The sequence below is a fragment of the Prionailurus viverrinus genome, chromosome C2 (genome assembly GCF_022837055.1).
Source record: "Prionailurus viverrinus isolate Anna chromosome C2, UM_Priviv_1.0, whole genome shotgun sequence".
Lineage (NCBI taxonomy): Eukaryota > Metazoa > Chordata > Mammalia > Carnivora > Felidae > Prionailurus > Prionailurus viverrinus.
The window spans coordinates 15,500,021-15,520,525 of NC_062569.1; the positions used below are offsets into that span (position 1 = coordinate 15,500,021).

General features: G+C 40.9%; 1 protein-coding gene across 6 annotated transcripts in view; it reads left to right on the plus strand.

Annotated features, from left to right (window-relative positions):
- NEK10 (NIMA related kinase 10) overlaps positions 1-20,505 on the plus strand; it is a 230,098-nt gene that overhangs the window by 202,861 nt on the left and 6,732 nt on the right. For all 6 annotated transcript variants that reach the window (XM_047875604.1, XM_047875605.1, XM_047875603.1 and 3 more), the window contains 4 exons: positions 4,958-5,068; positions 15,589-15,697; positions 17,634-17,686; positions 17,772-17,827. In XM_047875604.1, the coding sequence (XP_047731560.1) occupies positions 4,958-5,068; positions 15,589-15,697; positions 17,634-17,686; positions 17,772-17,827 (329 nt within the window). The remainder of the gene's footprint in view (positions 1-4,957; positions 5,069-15,588; positions 15,698-17,633; positions 17,687-17,771; positions 17,828-20,505) is intronic.

Sequence of the window (20,505 nt, forward strand, 5' to 3'; positions counted from 1 at the left end):
TACCTCAATGCTTAACTACTAAATTGAGAGAAAATATACTTTGAAATTTAAATATAGTTTCCATATGCCTGTCTTGCTAATTTTTATATAATAAAAAACTTTTTGATAGATGTGTTCCATTTCTTTGTTGGATTTGAAAGTAATGTTGAAGCAAGAATGAAATGATTATAAATATCTTATTATTATGCTCTCACACTTCAGCATAACAAATGATTTCATATTTTTTGGCAAGCTGGCATTCCTTGCTACAAGTTCAGATGTAACCATTGTGGTTTTTAAAATGTATTTCCAGAATACTTGAAAGTTTATGACATTGCAAATAGGAAGGAATGTTTCCCTTTTGGGGAACTTTAAATTATCATGCCAGCCCAAGACAATGCCTTTCAAATGAAGGAGATAAAAACAAGTCTGAACATGATACCTTCCTATTTGCTACAGGTGGAAGGCCAAGATCAGTCTTCTCTGTCTGCTAATTCCAAAGGAAATCTGCTGAAAGTAAATCTGAATCAACAAACGAGCACACAAACAAACAAACAACTCTTCTTGTCCCCATGTTTATTTCCTAGTCAGACTCCTTGGTGGGCTTACGCCTGTGGTAGCTGCCCTGAATTGCAGGACCTCACCCTTCCCGACAACCCACAGATAACCTTACAGGGGACACTCTGGGCTGATGGTGGCCTTTCCTATCCAGTTTCCATGGAGACAGATCTTGGAAATCATCTAAAAGCAACTATTGTAAAAGGCAGGATGTTAAAATCCTTACGCTGCCTTCACTGATTTGACATCTGCTTTTATCAAAACTGAGATGGTAATCTTAAGACAGCCAGCTGAGAATAAAATCAGTGGTTCATTTCCATTGCTGGAAACCAAAATCCATCTCCGGGCACATACGGTGACCAAGGTACATATGTTACCTTTTAATACGAGTCTCTGTGTGTTGTTGCTCAGCTGAGACCTATGCAGCCAACTTATGCTTTGGATTTAATTCTGTACTCAGAATCCGATGACTTGGTTAAAGAAATGCTTTGAAAATCAGCACATAGCAACTTTTAAAAATCAAACATCTGTCTCCTAGAGCACAGACGGGCAGTTAGGTGGACCAACTTCAGACTGCCATCTTAACAACCACAATTGTTGCCGATAGAACAAAAACTGTGGCTGGGAACAGCTGTCCCTCAGCTGAAGTTATACTCTGGCTGTCATCAGTGGAACAAACCGCTCTTTTCAGCAATAGTCGTAGATGGAATTGGAACCCTCCTTACTGTCTCTTATCTGGGTCTCCTGGTTCCTAATGGCAAGGGGGATAGATTACACCGGATTTAGGGTAAAGCCATGCATCCAAGCAGACTCGTGTTTTCAGGGTTCGCAGATTCCAACAGAAAGCTTACATTTTGTGCCTTTATTTTGATAATGATCTCTGAATTTTTGTTAGCATTTAGGGAAATCTCCTTTTAGGCGGTAATATATCAAAATAATTTGTTTTTACAGAAAAGATATTATTTAAGTCACTTCAAATGGGGCACTCTCCATTATTGCTGGTGTGCACTAGGTATTCTTAGAGACACTAGAGAATGTATCTTTAGGAAGTATCCCTACATCATGCAAGTTCAAGACTCTGGTATAGAACATAGAGATCAGATTTCATCTTTTCTGTTGTTACTTTGGGATGGTAAAAACAAAAAATAAGCTCTTAGATGTGTGGTGTTGAGAGACTCATCTTTTCTAGAATCAGTTTCTCCATCAGTAAGATTCGGGTAGCTTCTGGGACTATTGCAATGAAGGAAATAACGTATGTGGAGTGTTTGTAAAGTGTTACACTGTAGAAATACCAGTGGTGGTGTGTGTGCTCTGGGATAAGGGTTGTGTTAAAAGAGGGACCAACTCAGTCGTTATGCATGTTACATAATGTCTTGAAGCTCTGATTTCCTTACTTATAACACAGTAGCTGCCTTACAAGTTTATTGTGGGGAGAAAAGGGACATAATGCACACAAAAGAGTAATCATAGTCACTGGCACATAAGAATCATAGGTGTTAATATTCTATTCTTAGTATTATAGTTCTTGTATATAGTATAGTATACTTACTTCTTCAGCAATTGAACTATGTATCATTCTGCGCAAAATTTTAAATTCTTCCATGAAAATCTTAAAGATGGGGTGCTGGCTATCGTGATAATTATTCCAATAAGTAAAATAGCTTTCTAATACTGTCTCGTGTATGAATCTTAAGTCGACTTGTTAACTCATTCAAGAAAGCTTTTATGAGAATTAATTCAAGCAATCAGGAGCAATAAAAGCAATTCTGAGTTAATTAGAGGCTTATCAAGTTAAATGAATAGCAAGGATTTTAAGACTATTTGAATTAGCAATCCGGTAGTGACAGCTGCCAGTGCTGGGGTTAGTCTCTTTCAAAGGAACCTGTGGACCCACTGGTACTTCACACCTTCAAAAGTCCGCTGTGCAATTAGGTGGATCACAAAAGGCTTGCTGCCGCTCTTTGGCAATTGGAATAGTACAAGGCAACAACTAGACGGTCCTGGGCCAACACTGCCCTCTGGTGTTTGACTTAGGGAAGTGGCAACTTCCCGTGGGTAAGGGTAGGGAATTCTCAAAACCAAAAAGGTATCTCCAGGCACTTCTCCCATCCACTCCTCTCTAACCAATCCCCTTGCTAGAAAGGTGTGCACAGGACCCTTCCCTTCTTTGTCTGGTCCCACTCTTAAGTTAAATTCATTACTTTTGCTAATCTGTCATGCACACGTTATCACTTACACTCATTTTCCTTCTCATCTGTCTTCCAACCATTTGCTTATTAATGCCAAGAAATCTCTCTCTCTCTCTCTCCCTCTCTCTCTCTCTCTCCCTCCCTCCCTCTCCCTCACCCTCTCCCTCACCCTCTCCCTCTCTCTCTTTCTCTCCCTCTCTCTCTGTCCACATTTATTTTCCTTTTCATTCCGTGTACAAGGACAATAATTATGACCATTTGCTGGGGATAAGGAGAGTGATTCAATTACATCTGGAGCAAGGTACAAGAATGCTCTAGTTCTGAAATAAAAAGAGCTCATTACAGATTCAATGCTGTCAACTTACAGAACCTTCCAGAGTATATACTATAGGACTTAAGATCCTCCAGCAGAATCTTGGTTCCTCTGTAATTAAGCCTGCTTTGACTCAAGTAAAATCAAAGGATTGACTAGAATTACAGATGGTGCTGTTAAAACATTTTTCAATTACATTGTTTTTCTGTTTATGGCATTACAGCGCTTCATAATGGGTCCCACATTCTGTTGTGTCTGGGCTGATGAACAGTTTTTCTCTGGGTATAAGAAGCCGTTGTGAGCCCCCATTGACCCCATTCATTTCTCTATTACCTTTTATACATTCCCCTGCTTCATGTAACTTGAATGAATGGACATTCCTTGTAGCCAGGATATGGTAAGTTACACTACACTAACAGATACACCCGAAATCTCTTTGCTTGGCACAGCAGTGGCTTATTTCTCACTCAGCTAAATTTGGGCGGGTCAGGTGGCCCTCCTCCATCTTGTGGTGTGCCATCTGGAACGGATGGACGCCAAGCTCCTTGCCCAGGGCAGACAGGGATGGAGGAGGAGGATGCCGTCTTTGAATTGCCACATCCTCGGAGTGACACATTTTTAGTGGCCAGAGGAGTCACGTGGCACCAAACCTAAACAGTAAGAGAGTATAGAAAAATGGAATGGGGGGGGGGGGGTAAATAATTGCCACTGCCACATTTGTCTCCTTTTGGCCTGAATCTTTAATTCTATTCTTGTATTTTTGTTGGCTGGATTTTTTTATTTTGTTTTTAATCTTGAGAGCGCCTACTACTACATCTTCCTTCCCACTTAGCCATCTCTTTTCTTAATGATTCTTTTTCCTCTCCTTCCAAATCCTCTCCATATTTTAAACAAACCAAATGTTATTTCCACTCTGAGACTACTTATCATTCTGACCCTATTTCTTTGCTCTATTATCCTTCTTCCAAACTTTATTTCAACCCTCTGTGCTTCTCAGGATCTTTGGTTTCCTTGTGTAAATTCAACCTGCAGATCTCTACAAAATCAATGTTTTGAAATCTCCAATTTCATCCAATTGCCATATTTTCAGAGATTTCAAAGTGACTTGCTACTAAGTTATTAAATCCAACTCATCCTGGCACAGCCCTAATGTATACTAATTCATTCTTTTCTTCTTGACAAGATTGGTCCCTACAGTCTGATCTCTATGTGAATATCAGGAGCGCTCACAGACAGGCATCTGACTTCGTAGTGCAGATATGTGCTTCCTGTTCCAAAGTGTCAGATCCTTCAGGAGCGCCTGTGTGGCTCAGTCGGTTGAGCATCCGACTCTTGATGTCAGCTCAGGTCAGGATCCCAGGGTCATGGGATCAAGCCCTGCGATGGGCTCCGTACTGAGGGTTGAGCGTGGAGTCTGCTTAGGATTCTCTTTTTCTCTCCCTCTGCCCCTCTCCCAGCTCGTGCTCACTCTCTCTCTAAACAAACAAAAACAAAACACAAAACATAAAACACAGAGCCAGATCCTTTAGGACCTTGGTCAGGTTGTTTAGCACAATTCTGGGCATGACATAGCACGTAAACATCTGATAGGATGCATCCTTCCTCGTGAAGTCTGTTCTTTGAAAAATTCAATTTATATGTTCAATTTAGGTTTTATATGAAAAATAATACCAAGAAAATGAAGGAACAATAGTATAAATGGAAGCAGCCTTTTGAAAGAGAGAGGAGTAATATATTCCTTCTGGATTGCGGAATGAAAAATTATCACACCTAGTCATGATATTTGGAGTCAAATTTATATTCTTATTTAGTCCTGTTGAATTCGTATTGTTACACTGACCCTCAGTAAATGCTTCCAGGAGTCGTCTGTACAGTGTTAACAATTTGCTTACAATAATTGTTTTCTCATTTTATGCAGCTTCCTCCAGCTTTGCACCACAATTTGAAAAGAAGGGTTATAGAGAGATTCAAGAAATCCCTCTTCAGCCAGCAGAGTAACCCTTGCAATTTGAAATCTGAAATTAAAAAGGTACCGTATTCTACATATAGGAATTCTTCTTTGGCTAACAAAAACACATCGGAAGAGTTAAATTTTTATACCTTCTCTGCTTTGTACTTTTTAAAGTCTATCTTCTATTAAAGGATACTATCGTTATTTGTTTTGGTCCTTCCAAGCTGTATAAAAAAGACACCATAAACCGGGGAGCTTATAAACAGCAAAGACTGCTCTCAGTTCTGGAAACTGACTGCCCAATATCAAGGTGCCAGCACGGTCATGTTTGATACAAGCCCTCTTCCCAGTTGCAGACTTTTGATTTCTCCTATCCTCACGTGGCAATTGAGGCAAGGAAACTCTCTGGGGCCTCTTTATAAGGGCACTTTTTTATAAGAGCACTTCCATGAGGGCTCTGTCTTCGTGACCGAATTACCTCACAATGAGTCAATACCATCACTTTGGGGGTTAGGTTTCAACATACAAATTTGAGGGGACATGAACATTCAGACCACAGCACTGCTTATGATACTAAATCAAGGTTGTCTTTGCCTCTAATTTTCTCACCTTTATTTCTGGGGCCATCATCTCAGAAGACGAATAGAAAATTGCTTCAGTATGATTACATGTTTTCCAAAATAAATGTTATTAAACATCTTTAATTAAAAATATACTTTAGCCTTTTTAAAAAGAATTCTGTTTTTTAAGAGAATGTAATATTTTATTAGAACATTCTCTAGGAAGCCCCTTAATTGAGCTGTACCACCCAAACAAGTCATTTAACTGGATGAAGCTGTGATTTTTATCACCTAGGAGGGTGGAATGAACCACTGTTGACCCCCGACCACCATGGGGAGGAGGGACACTGACCACCTGCTCCTGCACAGTTGAAAACCCACATATAACTTGTGACTTTCCCAAACCTTCATTACTAATAGCCCACTGTTGAAAGACTTGCTGATAGCATAAATAGTGGATTAAAACACATTTTGGAAGTTATATATTATATACTGTATTCTTACAATAAAGTAAGCTAGAAATAAAATCATAAGGAGGAGAAAATACATTTACAGCACTGCACTGTGAGAAATCCAAATATTTGGACCCATGTAGTTCAAACCCATGTTGTTCAAGAGCCAACTATATTTTTAAGTTTTTCCCCTAGACCTTGGGTGTTAGTAAATGTTTCTAATTATACCCACGAATATTTTTTTTTAATTTTTTTTTTAACGTTTATTTTATTTTTGAGACAGAGAGAGACAGAGCATGAATGGGGGAGGGGCAGAGAGAGAGGGAGACACAGAATCAGAAGCAGGCTCCAGGCTCTGAGCCATCAGCCCAGAGCCCGACGCGGGGCTCGAACTCAGGGACCGTAAGATCGTGACCTGAGCTGAAGTCGGACGCCTAACCGACTGAGCCACCCAGGCGCCCCTACCCACGAATATTAAATCACAAAAAGGTTAAATCAACCGGATGGAAAGAAAATTGTCTATCTCTGATTAGCACGACTGGAGAAGAGGAAATCCCTCTGTCCTGGTCGGTAGCCATTTCGATATAGCCCTTGGAGCTGGTCACAAGCTTCCCTTTTCCTGTCCCCGAAAGACCCCAGGCCCTAGCGGTTTGGGCCTGTTCCAATTTTATACGTACATTTGTAAAGTTTTACCTACACTTAAACTTTGAAACCATCATGCCGCCAATGCTCTTTTTCTTTAGAGTTTCTTTTTCCTTTAATGGATCCAATCTTAAGCATAAATGTACTCCTTATTCAGGCAGTATGATGGGCCCTTTGATACGAAATGCAAACAGTCTGTGTTTGCTCTGTTACCTTACATCAGCGGCGTCTGCCGACACACAAACAGGAGATGGAAAAACAGACACGGCAGCAGGTAAACAGAACATAAACCCTACCTCATCAGAGATCCAAGAGCGCAATTTCTTTCATGGGCTGTGTTGGCAAATGAGGCCAAGAAACAAAGCTCAAGTAGATCAAACAGAAGTGGATGAGACTGTGGATATTTATTTTTATGATATTTACATATTGCATCACGAATACCAATAAATGTATTTTAGGAAGACAGAGCCTCAAGTCTCCCATGAAAACATTACATGTTGCTAGGTTTTCATATTCTTATTAAAATGATATGCAGAATAATCCACTTTGTATACAAATTTAGTTTAACAGAAATCCCAGCTTTAAGAGATCAAAGTGCCTGCATCACAGCTTGCCCGAAGGTTCCCTCCCCTCCCCCACACCCCCCCATTGTTGAGATTTTCCACCAGTGCATGTCCTTCCTTAAAGCAGAGTATTCTCTCTTCCGTCACTTAGATTTTTGGTTTGTATCCCTTTCTTGCTGGCTTTCTTTTCTGTCCAGACAGAAAAAAGATGCTCTTTTGTTAAACCGACCCCACCACCTTGTAGGCCTTCCTCTGTACAGTGGAGGCTTCTCTCAGAGTGCTTAACCTTCTGCCCTTGGTCTGGGGAATACAAAGGGATTAATGGGGGTGGTCAAGGGCATTCAGGAGCCCAGGGTGGCAGGGGAAGGGGGGGACGAACTCAAAGACTTATCCCTTTTCTCAACTTTGTTTAGAGGCACATTTCTCCGGTGAGGAATGCCATAGTCCCCTCTGACACTACAAGCTTGTGGTGGTTCGTTCCATCACGGCGTATGCGCTCCTGATCATGGAGGCAGACCTCCTCTCCTGTGCGCTAAACAAATCTGCCTGGAATATTAATACACTTCCTATTCTCCACCACTGAACTGAGAGGCCAGCTCCTCCATAAAAATCTCCCTCACTTTTCCCTGTACAGAATCAATCTCCCTTTTCTCTGTGCTTTTTTAGTTTACTCACATTGTTGTGTTTAAAGAGCTTTTTATCTGGCTTACATTTCTGTCTCTCCCAAAGGCAGCGAGTGTGTCGTATCCATCTTTGATTGCCCGTGGTCTTGCACAGAGCCTGGCACATGATGGGGCTTAATGTATGATCGTTGAATAGAGAGTATTATTCTTTATTGATAAGTATGTTGTGTACAATATAGTCTATTCATTGATATATATAATATATGATATATGCTGATATATTTAATATTTATATTTTTATATGGATATAAAAAGAAGCCCTCCTGCCCCCCTCTAAACACAAATGAGAAAACTTTGTGACCTCTGTTTTTCACCCTTTCTGGTATAATCTTTTGTTAGTGACAATTTTTGTTTGGAAATGGATTTTTCATCCCCTATGTGATCTCGGTAGAGTGGCCAATTGGCCTTTGACTACTAACACAGTCACCTACATCGGGGCCATGGAAGAAGCAAGCAGTGATAGCATATAAAATGCATTTGATTTCCACCTTCCCCTCTGAAATCTGTTCTGAAATCCAGGGCCTCTACGTCTCCAGCTTGAGGAACAGTTATGGGATGATTGTGCCTGCCTTCTGATTAATGGCCTAAGACCCAGCAGGATATATAGAAGAGTGAAGAAGTGGGAAAAGCCCTTTTCTAAGCAACTAAGCTCTTTATTTATGACTTACTTCAGCGGATCTTCCGTCCGGTCTTCTCAATCTTGGCTAAAATTGTAGGAGCATGTGATTGTATAGAGTTTGGGGAAACTAGGATTTTCAGCATGGGAGAAAGGAGAAATAGAAACAAGATAGAATATATTAATTCAATATACATTTATATTGGTAATATTTACATATTATCAATATAATATATAGATAATACTTATATATTATCTAGTTAATAATGTAGAATTGGAAATACCAATATGAATAAGTATGAATTCATGATAAATCTTTTCTTTTAAAAATATCCATATTTCGGGGCACCTGGGTGGCTCAGTCGGTCAAGCATCTGACTCCGCCTCAGGTCAGGGTCTCGTGGTTTGTGGGTTCGAGCCCCACATCGTCAGGCTCTGTGCTGACAGCTCAGAGCCTGGAGCCTGCTTCGGATTCTGGGTCTCCTCCTCTCTCTGCCCCTCCTTTGCGCATGTTGTCTCTCTCTGTCAATAATAAATAAACATTAAAAAAAAAAATAAATATATACATATTTCCTAATATTTCCACTAAATTGTCTAGAAATTAAGCAAGCAGCGGAGAGCTCCCTGAGCACCCATGGCTCCTAGGAGATAGAGTGATTGCAGGGCTAGAACAGGAGCTGAATGAGATTAGAATGGAATGTCTTGACATAATAGAATGCATAGTGAGGATGCCATCAAGGATTACTGGGGATGTGTCAAAAGGACTCAGGAGCCAACTTAAAGAGGCTCCTGCTGGCTGTCTAGTGGATAATTAGAGCATCAGTAAGGATAATAACTGCAATGGATGGAAAGCCTTAAGTAAAGTTTCAATCTAAGAGTTCATGATAGTAAAATAAGAAATCCCTCACTGGTTACCTTTGGAGGATGCTAAGTAACCAACTCATTGTTTTGAAAATTATTTGCAAAAGGAAAGAATCAAACATTTATTCATTTGTTCTGTGGTTCCCTTATGAATTCTATCCCAGGGTAATTAAATTGATCAGGGGGAAGTTTCTCATTATACTAGTACTCCAGCTAATAACAACTAAAGGAATAAAAAATATTGTCATTTTGCAGCCTGTAATGAAATAATGGACCTAGACATGATTACCAGTGGTTGCTAATGTCACAGAAAGAGGGGCCACTAGGCATACGCCTCCCAATGGCTGTGTATTTGCTAAAAACCTGGATCTGCATCTGAGGAAGCCTGTATATTGGAAGTGGGCAAACCGTGGTCCTCAGGCCAATCTGGTGTATTGCCTGTTTTTGGACATAAAGTTTTATTGGAACACAACCAATGCATTCACTTACATATTGTCTATGGTTGCATTCACCTTGTAGGCACAGTAGCTGTGACAGAGACTGCAAGACCTGTAAATCTGTAAATATTTCCTACCTGATCTTTGCCAAAGAAGTTTGCCAATCCCTGCTCTACATCCAGATACTACAAATGGGTAGCAAATATGTGGGACAAGAGAACATGTTAAAAGACACCATGGGGATAATCAGCAAAATCCAGACTGGGGGATTCTACAGAAAAAAAAAAAAAAAAGAACCTTTTTTCTTAAATAAATAAACTGCAAGGAGAGGAGAACACATTTCTTTGGTTCTGAATCTGTACTTCAACTCAGATCAGCAAGGTCAAGCTTACCTTATTCAGTAGCTGGCAGTCTCTAACTCCTAAACTCCAGGTTTCTGGCTCTTTTCCAATTAGCAGGTTGCCCCTCTCTTCATGCTTTAATTAATGGCTTCTTATGCACATAATAATTACCTTATTTTTGCGTAGCCCCTGTCAGGGCCCCATGGAGGCATCATAAATCAGCAGCGCCCAACACTGACCTGTTTGGACCAAGTGGAGAAGCGCCTACGGCAGGGTTCTCCCGCCCAGTGGGGCCGGGCCCCGTTCATCTTCTCCCTCAGTCCCACCTTCAGGTCCTGGGAGGACGAGCTCCTGGTTGTAAATAGCATAGGATGGTGATTTTCCAGCCTTTTTTTTTTTAGTTTTGGAATTCTTTGTCAGAAACACAGTCTTTGTTGGAAACGTAAACAGCAAGGCCGCTTCTGGGGGAAGTAGGGGCGAGGGTGGCAAAGTGACCACCCGTGAGAAGATACAGGTGCATCCGCGAGAGAGTGCTGAAGTGTAAGAGAATAGTGAGCACAGATACTGGACGTGTCTGTTAACAGAGTGGCCTGTAAGAGCCTAACAAAAAAGACTAGAGAGGAGCTGTAGGTTAGAAAAGACGAAAAAGAAGACAGTATGTTCGTCTTAACATGTTAGAATTCAGTCAAAGAGGACAGGGAAATCTGAAGGGAGAAAGATCAGAGAGGGCTGGTGAGTGACGTGTGATTTAGTGCCTTAAAAATGTTCTCATTTCTGGCACCTCATTGCATTTATGTTGTTTCATTTCCTTCGGAGTCCTACCTCAGTGCATTAGATTCCAAATAATTTGTGTAGTTGTTCTGCAGCGAAGATCCCCTTATTTTATGATATGGAAGAGAAGATATAGTTTGGGGAATTTAATGAAGATTACATTTTTTTTGCTTCTCATTTAGGTTCTGCCCCAAAAGTACTATATTCTCACTTGAACAATGACGAGCCAAAATTGCTCAGTCAGCCCTTGCTCAAAATCAGTTGAGTTTGGGGGGGGGGGGAGGAGGGGTGGTAACAGGGACACAGTTTGTTCTCTTTAATGTTTACTTGGCTCTAGTTCCAAAGTGTGTACAGTCATTTGCTCCTTAGAACTGTCGATGTTTGTTCAGGGCAGGAGAGCCCTTTTCCGTCATTTCAGAAGCATTCTTCCCAACAGGACATACAAGCCAGAGATGGCAGTGCCCCTCTGAGCTGAATGCTCAAGAGGCAAAAAAGGGCCCACATGGCCCAGGACTGCTGGCCACCTCCGAGCCTCTGCCAGTCGTAGGGGCCGCTGCTTCGAACATTCTGTGGTAGCATCTGTATTCCACCTACGGGGTGAGCATTTTCTTGCCTGTCTCGTGTGTCCAGAATCGGACTCTTCCTCTTCCTCCCTCCATGTGCATCACCATCGCTGGAAGCATGTTTTCCTTTTCCTCAGTCTTTAAGCCTTGCAGTCATGTTCGGCTGCTCCATGTTATTTCTTTTGCCCTATGAGTCGTCAACACCCGGGATCTTCTTCACATAACGCGGTTTTGCTCACCCCTTGACGTTACAGCCCTGGGTTCTAGCCCTGCTTCTGCCGCTTGCTAGCTATGATCCTTGAGCGCATTCCTTCTCAGTGTCCCCATCTGTGGAACGGGGATAATGCCCACCGTAGAGGTAGATGTAAGAACCAGATAGAACATCCAATGTGTCTAGAATGTTTAAGTCCTCAGTAAATGGCTGTAGGCACTACTAGTGTTATTAGTGATGGTTTTTGATCTTCCTCTTGGCTAACACCTAGTCCAAGCTCTTAGCACTTCTCTCTGGTGTTAGTGTCACAGCTTCTCTGATGATCTCCCTGTTCTCTAACCCATCTTGCAGGACTAAGAGTTTCTAAACACTAGCTTTTTTTTTTTTGTTTAAGGCATACTCGAAAACCTTTATAGCCTCCAGTTTCCTGCCTCGCCATGTAAACTCTGGCTCCCAGCTTCTAGGCTGGCATTATTTGCAGGAGCCTTCCTCTGGGTCTGCACCCACCCTGGCATCACCAGCCTCATGCAGACTGCTGTGCACATTGCATCCAGAATGATCCTTTCAAAACAGAATCTGATCATGTCTCACACACACACACACACACACACACCCTACCCACTGAAAACTGTTCAGGGGCTCTTAGTATAAACTGCCAAATCCTACCCACCATATTGACAGTCCTGTTTGGTCCAAGCCCTGCCCACCCCTCCACCTTGATCTCCTTCTTTCTTGCCATTCGTGGTCGAAATTACATCAGCCACAGGCACTGTCTGAGGCCTGTCTACCACGCAGCTTCCTCCTAAGTCTTTGCAAATGCTTGTTTTTCTGCCTTTAAAGATCTTCCTTTTCCATCCTTTACTCATTCTCACTGATTCTTTCAGCTCTCAGCAGAAGTGTCATTTTTTCCAGAAAACCTTTCCCGTCTAATTTAAATCTGTCTGTTCTCCTAGAACCATAGATCTGTCCTTTAATGCATTCAGCACAGTTGCAGTTTCCCATATATCCAGGTGGTTGTTTCACAGACATATTCCTCCCCAATTAGGCAGCAAGCTCCAGGGTAGAATTTTTGGCCACCATTGGTTGTTTCCATTGTTTGGATCTGTGTGTGCGGCACACAATAGTTGGTAGAAAACCCCCACTGAATTAATGAGCGGCGCTTGCCTTCCTCTCTTCAGCCTAGATCCCCACATCTCTATAATGTGGACTTATGTCACATCCCTTTATTCACCTTGCTAGTAGTATGCAGTGCCCAGCCTTTGCCCCCAAGTTCTACTCACCTGGAGTGTCCGCTTCACTTCCTTGCATCCACCCAAATCTATCCTTCAAGACTTGGCTCCAGTGTTTCTGCTCCAGAGCTTCTGAAGATCATGCTGGTCTTCTTGAAGCATTACTTCCTTTTGGAAGCTTGGAACTCCCCACCTCATTTTACACTTCAGTGTTTATTCCTTCACCGTTTTGTTCGTGTATATTAGCCTAATTACCCCAAGTGCAGGCCACATCATTTCTGTGTCCTCCATGCTGCCCAGCCTGGTGCTGATAAACTATTGGTATAGACCACTGGTATATGGGATTCGATGGTTTTCATCTCTATTTTACAAAACCTGCTCAGACCATGACACACAGCGAGGGGCAAAAACGATACACTGAAAGAATAGGTAGGTCGAAACACTGAACTGCAAGAAGTTCCGAGAAGTTTCTGGAATGAAAATAAACGTATCTGGGATTCAAACACACAAAAGGGATTCAACCGAATTTCAGCCCTTGCCTTCATCCATGGGCCCATCCCTCTGAGGATGTGCAGCTCTTAAGCTAAAGGACACTGCTTATGTGAAAGGCACTGGAAATCTCAAGTACTCCTCTCTTCAAGGTTTGCATCAAGGAAAAGCACTTGCCTTTGTCGTTGTAAAATGGCTCTCTTGGTCTCTCTGGGTCACAATTCACATATATCACTGTACAGCTTTAAACATTTCCCGTCTGGGAAAGAGGAGTCCAAGGTGTTTACTAAATAATTAAGTTGACTTAAATAAGCCTTCTATAATTAGGATGAGCACTTCAGGCAGCCAAATTACTCCTATGCTCAATCACATGAAAAACAATCCCATCTGAAGTCGTTTGGAAGGCAATACCAGGAAATCATTTGCAGCATTACAAGACGTATTAAGCTTAGTTGGAGCAAGCTACTAGCTTGGCTCTGAGAAACGCCGAGTGATCAGGGCTACCTCTGTGGCATCCTAATGGCACTGATGAGAGCATTAGTAAGCATGTGACTATCTGATCCTCCTGCATTACGATATGTTACAATCCTATGATCTTGTCCCTTTACAAATGGGTTATTAGTTTTATCAGTTGTCACTGAAGTAAAGAAAGTAAATTTTCAAGAATAAAAAAGGGTGGAACCTTAGTTTTTTCTACAGTACATTTGTTGGCAACATGGAGACTAGAAAACACAAAAATGATTTGTACTAATAGTGTCCAAAGCACCTAGATGGAATAATTATCAGTTGCTCATATGAAATGTTTTTCATTAGGGTACAAAGTGCACAATGCCTACAGTGAGGTACCTGGCCAGCTCCATGAACTTTTACCTACACATTCACCCATGTGACCACCACCCTCATCACTATGTAGGACATTTCCTGTGCTGAAGAAGGTTCCTGCTTGCCTTTTCCTGGTCAAATCCCCTGCCACAATGTAATTGTTATCTTAACCTTCATCACCATTGGTTAGCTTTGCCAGATTGTGAACATGCATATACGAGAGGTCATACGTTGTGTTTTCTTTTTGCTTCTTTTGCTCAATGCTTGTTCCTGTTACGGTTTGTATCTATAGTTTGTTCTTTTTTGTGCTTTGCAGAATCCCATTGGATAAGCACACCACAATATATCTACCCATCCTTCTGTCTGTAGACATTTGGGGTTTTTCCAGTTTGGGGTTATTATGAATAAAGGTGCTATGAACATTCTTGTGTACCTCTTTTGGTGGACAGAAGTCCTTCATTTCTCTTGTGTTCATACCTAAGAGTGTGATTGCTGGGTCACAGGGTAGGCATAGTTGTTGAATTTTAATGAATACTGCAAGTTTTCTCAAGTGATTGAACAATGGGGTATTTTAATTCCTGAGCAGAGCATGTGAATCCAAGGCAACCACTATTGCATAGTCTAAATTGTGCCATTTGTTTCTGGTTTATTAATAAGAATTGGCATTTTAATATGTTACATTAACACAGGCATGAAAACTTGGCCAGCCCAAGTGCTGGTTGGAATTAAAGGTGAAAGGAGGTTGAGAAATATTTATAGCCTAAAATTCTGCTTAAAAAATTCAGCTTTATAGAAGACCATTAAATAATTGGAACCTTAATAAATTCTGTCGTTTAGTGAATAACTCTCTCCTTTAGAGTGTAGGGGATTCATATTTGGAGATTAAAATTAAGCAACAATAATTTAGCAAAATGTGTTAAGAAACTTGGTTGTGTTGGTCAAGCAAGAAGGCATTGTTCAAAGCAGATACATGAAAAACAATGACGATGTGGGCTAAACATATTGTTCTGCTGAATAACTGGAGGTTATTCCTCATAGGCCTGATACAAATAACCTTTTGATGTTCCAAGCCCATGCCATTATTTTGCTATCCGTTTTTATCTTGCTCTCATAAAACTAAAAAGTGCAGAGTTGTTTTTACTTTTTCATGTGACCAGGGAATTGTCTACCTTGCTTCTGCTATAATTTGCCTGCCTCTAATTTACAAGTTCTTTTGAAAGGATGATGTGCCTTTATCTATTTACAAGGGATTGAAAACCACAGCACTAAATTCTCCTTGTGGAGACGTAGGGAAAGTGATCTCCTATCATTTGCTTCTGAGTGCAGAATAACATGTGGCTTTGCCTTTTCTGTTCCAGTTATCTCAGGGATCTCCAGAACCAATCGAGCCCAACTTTTTCACAGTGGATTACCATTTATTACGTCATTCATCAAGTGGAAACAGCCTGTCCCCAGATGACCCAACAGGTAATGGCCTGCAACACCGGAAATCTGGCTTTCACAAAGAAATCTATTATTTGGATCAACAGCTTACCCTTAAAAGATTATCTTCAATTTAAAAGAAAGATAGAGCTTATTTTGATTATCTATGGCAATAGTTGGAAAGGATATACAGTAGGAATATAGAAATTCCCTGAGATTTATTGTACCCTGCTGTGGCAGCTTCCTTGATCATTTATTAATGCCATAAACAAACAGCAGAATCTGTGTGGGTGAATTGTATTTCCTTTTATTTCTCCTTGCTAGCTGATGATGGAAAATCAAATGCCCAAAAGCAGAAGTGAAGAGTTTGGATATTTAAAATGGAGAAAATTTGAAACTTACCTGCAGAATCCACATTAGACATATTTAATTTTTTTTTCTTTTTTGCATAAATCTCACATAGGGAGGCCACATAGCCTAGGGTCGAAAGGTGTGGATTCTCAAAACCTGGATACCTATATTTGAATCTCAGCTTAACCATTTAGTAGTTGACCTTGGGCAAATTATTCGACCCCTTGAGCCCCGGTTTTCTTGCCTGTAAAATGGGGGTAAAATGGTACTTGCACTTTAGGGTGATGGTGAGGGCCAGTGTAAACATATAAAAAGTGCTTGGCCATTAGCAGGGGCTCAGCGTAATGTAATTCTTCTCATGATAATGGAACTCTCAGAAGAGGTTTTCAAGCTACTCTGAGGTTTTAGAGTTCCTAAATAAGTTTGAAGTCCCTATAAACTAGAGTTACATCACTGAGTTCTGAGGTAGATAGGAATTATGGCTAAAGGGAGGGAGACTCACTCTGCCCTCCCTCCTCGATTTAGGCAAATCATCTCATATATGAATTCTCAAACTTTCCTTAAGTCTTGGACCCCTGGGATGAAGCGAACCCATAGGCAGAATTACATTTAGAATACTCCCTGAGAAACCCATAAGCTCAAGATAAACTGTTGTTGAAAGTCTTTTGCTTTTAAAAGTGCCCCCAGGGCAGGCCAGTCAGTCTGCGGGCCAGACTTCTTACAGCGGCAACTCTGATGAAACGGAGAGTTCTGGTGCAAATCCCCAGGGCGGCCTGTGGCAGCTTGACATGCCACCCCAAGGTGGAGCAGACGAGTCCCGTCCCAGCAGGCTGGCCACCAGCTCAGACAGCAGAGCCTGCGGGCACTTTGGGAACCCCTGGATGCAGAGCATTGAAGACGACCTGCCAGGACTCAGCCCCACACTTCCCCTCAAAGTCAACCCAGCACCTCTTGTCTCCCCTAAGTGGAGGGGAGCTCCCGCGCCTCCCAGCACATCAGTGCTGATTGATTGCAGTAGAAGCTGGTCAGCGTTGCCTCGGGTGGCTCTCAGTTGGGTGAGGTGCTGGTAGATCATCCTTAGAACAGACATCCAAGAAAGTCTTGCCTTCTGGCACTAAGTGTATTCTATTTCCCTTTAGGCAGTCATAGGAAAGGGCCAGGTATTCCTTGTCTCTCACTGTCTATTTCTGCCTCCCTCTAAGAATTCATTTTCTTTTTAGCACATATTTACTGGTTTTGCTTGTAGATTAAGGAGAATTTCTTGATCGGAACACTCACCAATCAAGTAGTTCGCATTTGGAATACTCCTCACCTGTCCTTAGTGTGCACACACACCCACCCCTCTAACTAAATTACCCGATTTATACCCTGTGAGATGCCCCTATACCTTTGTGTACTATTTGCATATTATTTTGTGATGGTCGCCCCAAAAGCAGCCAGTTATTAAAGGAAGAGAAACAAAGAGTTTGAATATTCGAAGCAAGACAATTTGGAATGTGCTTATAAGTACTCCTCTTCCTCATGTCTAAATTCACCCTGTTTTCACTACAGTTGAGTTGTAATCGCCAATAAAGTCTAATCAAGAAAATACCAACCGGAGTTCAGACTTTCCATAATCTATCTATTTCAGGTCTGTGCACCAGCTTTGATTTGGAGGAGGGAATAACGTATGAACAGATGCAGGTGAAGTTTTTGCAGTGCCTTTGAACAATTTTATTTTGTTGCTTTTAATTCAATACTAACCTGATTTTTTTTTTTTCAACTCCAGACTGTGATTGAAGAAGTCCTAGAAGAAAGTGGCTATTACAACTTTAAATCTAACAGGTGAGATCTGGAATTTTCTTTCAAATGTGACAAATCAGTTGAGATCATTGGGTGTTAGATCTGATTTCTCTATCCTGGATTCCAGAGATTTTTTTTTTTCAACTTTCATTTTAAATACTTCTATAAAATCTCTTGGCTTAGACTAGATACAACCATGGGGAGAGTATATGTTGCCCATCTTTTGTATGGAAGTAGCTGCTGTTTCTGTGTTGAAAAGAAAGGGTGATAGCTTAGTGGTAATTTACTCTCCTAAAAAATAAGAAACATAATGAAATGGAAAGGCATTTCTAAGCTTTTTTTTTTTAACTAAACATTTGTTCCATTCTAGTAGAGCTGTAAACTCAGATTTCCATCACTGAAATCTACCCATCATTTGTATAGAATGCAGGGGCGAGGGAGGGAGAGAATACAACTAAACAAAGAATCACTTCTGGTGAATTTAAGATATGTTGGGTGGGAAAGGAATTTGTTGTTATATATTGCCTCTTGATCACCATAAGTGAGAAACCTCAGTTTACTGGAGCTATGTATTATCTTCTAATATAACCACTATTGGTGCTTTAAAAAATATACTATTTTCTGACTTTTGTCCTGTTCTGATTCCTGCCATTTACCGTTGGGCACAGTGTTGGGCACAAAGGTTTGACTACAGTTAGTTTACTTGAGAGGCAGTTCCAGGAAATGCTGGTAGGGGAGTGAAGAAATAATTCAATAAAGGTTTCATTTTGAAGCAATTTACCCTTGTGGCTGATGGGGGCTTGATCCCGCTGGGGAAATCTGAGAGCTGGTACTGAACATGTACCTCAGTTATCCCACTCAAGGGCTGAGGCAACCCGGGTATTTGTCGTCCAGTTTCCATCCGTCATTGTTTGCGGCCTTTGCCCAGAGAATGTTAGTTCCCTGGCATTTCTGGCATTCTGTAAAGGTGGACAGAGCAGACTCCAGAGGCCAGAGAAATCTTCAGGAAAAGAAACACAGGTGCAGGCAGCTGGAAAGTAGGCCGGCACGCCGTGAAGTGGCGTGGATGAGGGGAGGTGGGCACTCACCATGTCTGCCATCCGAGTTGCCTCTTGACTTTTCTAAGGAGCCCCTCCTAACAGACCATCACATTGATCGTAAGCAGCCACATCCACATTCTGCGTGGCTCCAAGTTGTTTTAGTTTGTTCTCTCAAAGTGGCCTTTTATGCCTGAAGGAGCTGCCTTCCTTTCCAGCTGGTGAAGCTATCTTGTGACCACTATGTAAATCATTCTACTATTGGGATGAGCACTGGGTGTTGTATGGAAACCAATTTGACAATAAATTTCATATTAAAATCAATCAATCATTCCAGAAGTCATCTCCAAAGGTATTAGCCATGGTATGAGAACGAGGCCTCAAGAGCATTCTGCGAAGGTTATTATATGGAAATCAGATTCTTTTTTGAGGTTATTTCAGTCTCCAGCTTTTTGTTTTGTTTTGTTTTTAGTTTTCCTATTACAACAAGTTGTTCGTATGAATCACACAGTTAAGTTTATTCAACTGCTTGTTCTTTTGGCTTGATAACATATTTCCAAAATACAACCTTTGTAGATTTAGTTCTGTTGTGATTTATAACTACAGAGAAATGATGAGTAATTCTCATTTTCCAAAGGTATATTATTAATAGAAATCACCATCTTCATAATCACTCTTCTCCCACCTTCCTTGGAGAGATTTTGAATTTTCATTTTCAATTTGGGTCGAGTACATCCAACTTTCCATGAATAGAATGAGTGTCTTTGTTCTTGACTCTTAGCCCCTTATTATTTTAAGTGCCTTTGGCTTAGAGTGGGGGCAAAAGTCATTTTTGTCATGATTTATCTACATATTCTCAGAGACTCAGGATCACGGGCCATGAATGGCTTCATACTTTGGCAGAAAATAAACTAAATGTCAATGAAAAACCAGGTGTGTAAGGAAGTTGGGAAGCTCTTACAAGAGCTCTTATTTTTCCCTAAAAAATTTAGTCGTAGTCTTATTTTTAAATTCGCTTTTATCCTTTTTAAGTTCTGTCACTAAGTTTTAAAAAATTCAAACATTATTTCTACTTTCAAATATGCACTCCTATATTAAAAGACATCGCACATTTTGTTATTACGATGAATAGATGACGAGATGCCTAGTAACAAAGACCAAAAATTATTTACAGTTTTATTCAGAATAGTGAATAGACTATGGAGACATGACTTAAATGGTCAAGTTCAAGCAACATACGTTGGATAGGACATACGTAAAATATTCTTAAAATGCTCCAAAGTAAAATGAAGCAGCCATTTAAAAATTCTTACAGCCATGATATTCCCTTTTCATCTTCTAATAACAATGATAGAGTATACCTTGAGGGAAGACTCCTCACAGTTTACTAGTAAAAAGAACCCCTGGTTGTGCCTAAACTACTTGTTTATGGGTGTTCCAAATTAATTACCCAGAAAGTCAGCTTCCACTTAGAAGCACCTAATAGTTCACAAGCTGGAAACACACATAATTCCAAATATGAATCAAATCAGCCATGTCAGTGATGATTTTTCTGTAGTCAGAGGATGGAGGATGCTAAATATCACTGGACATGTACTAGTATGTATGTATGTATTTATCTATTTATTTTGCACTAGTATTTAGAGTCACTGGAGTGTATTCCCTTAATTGGTTCCATAGACT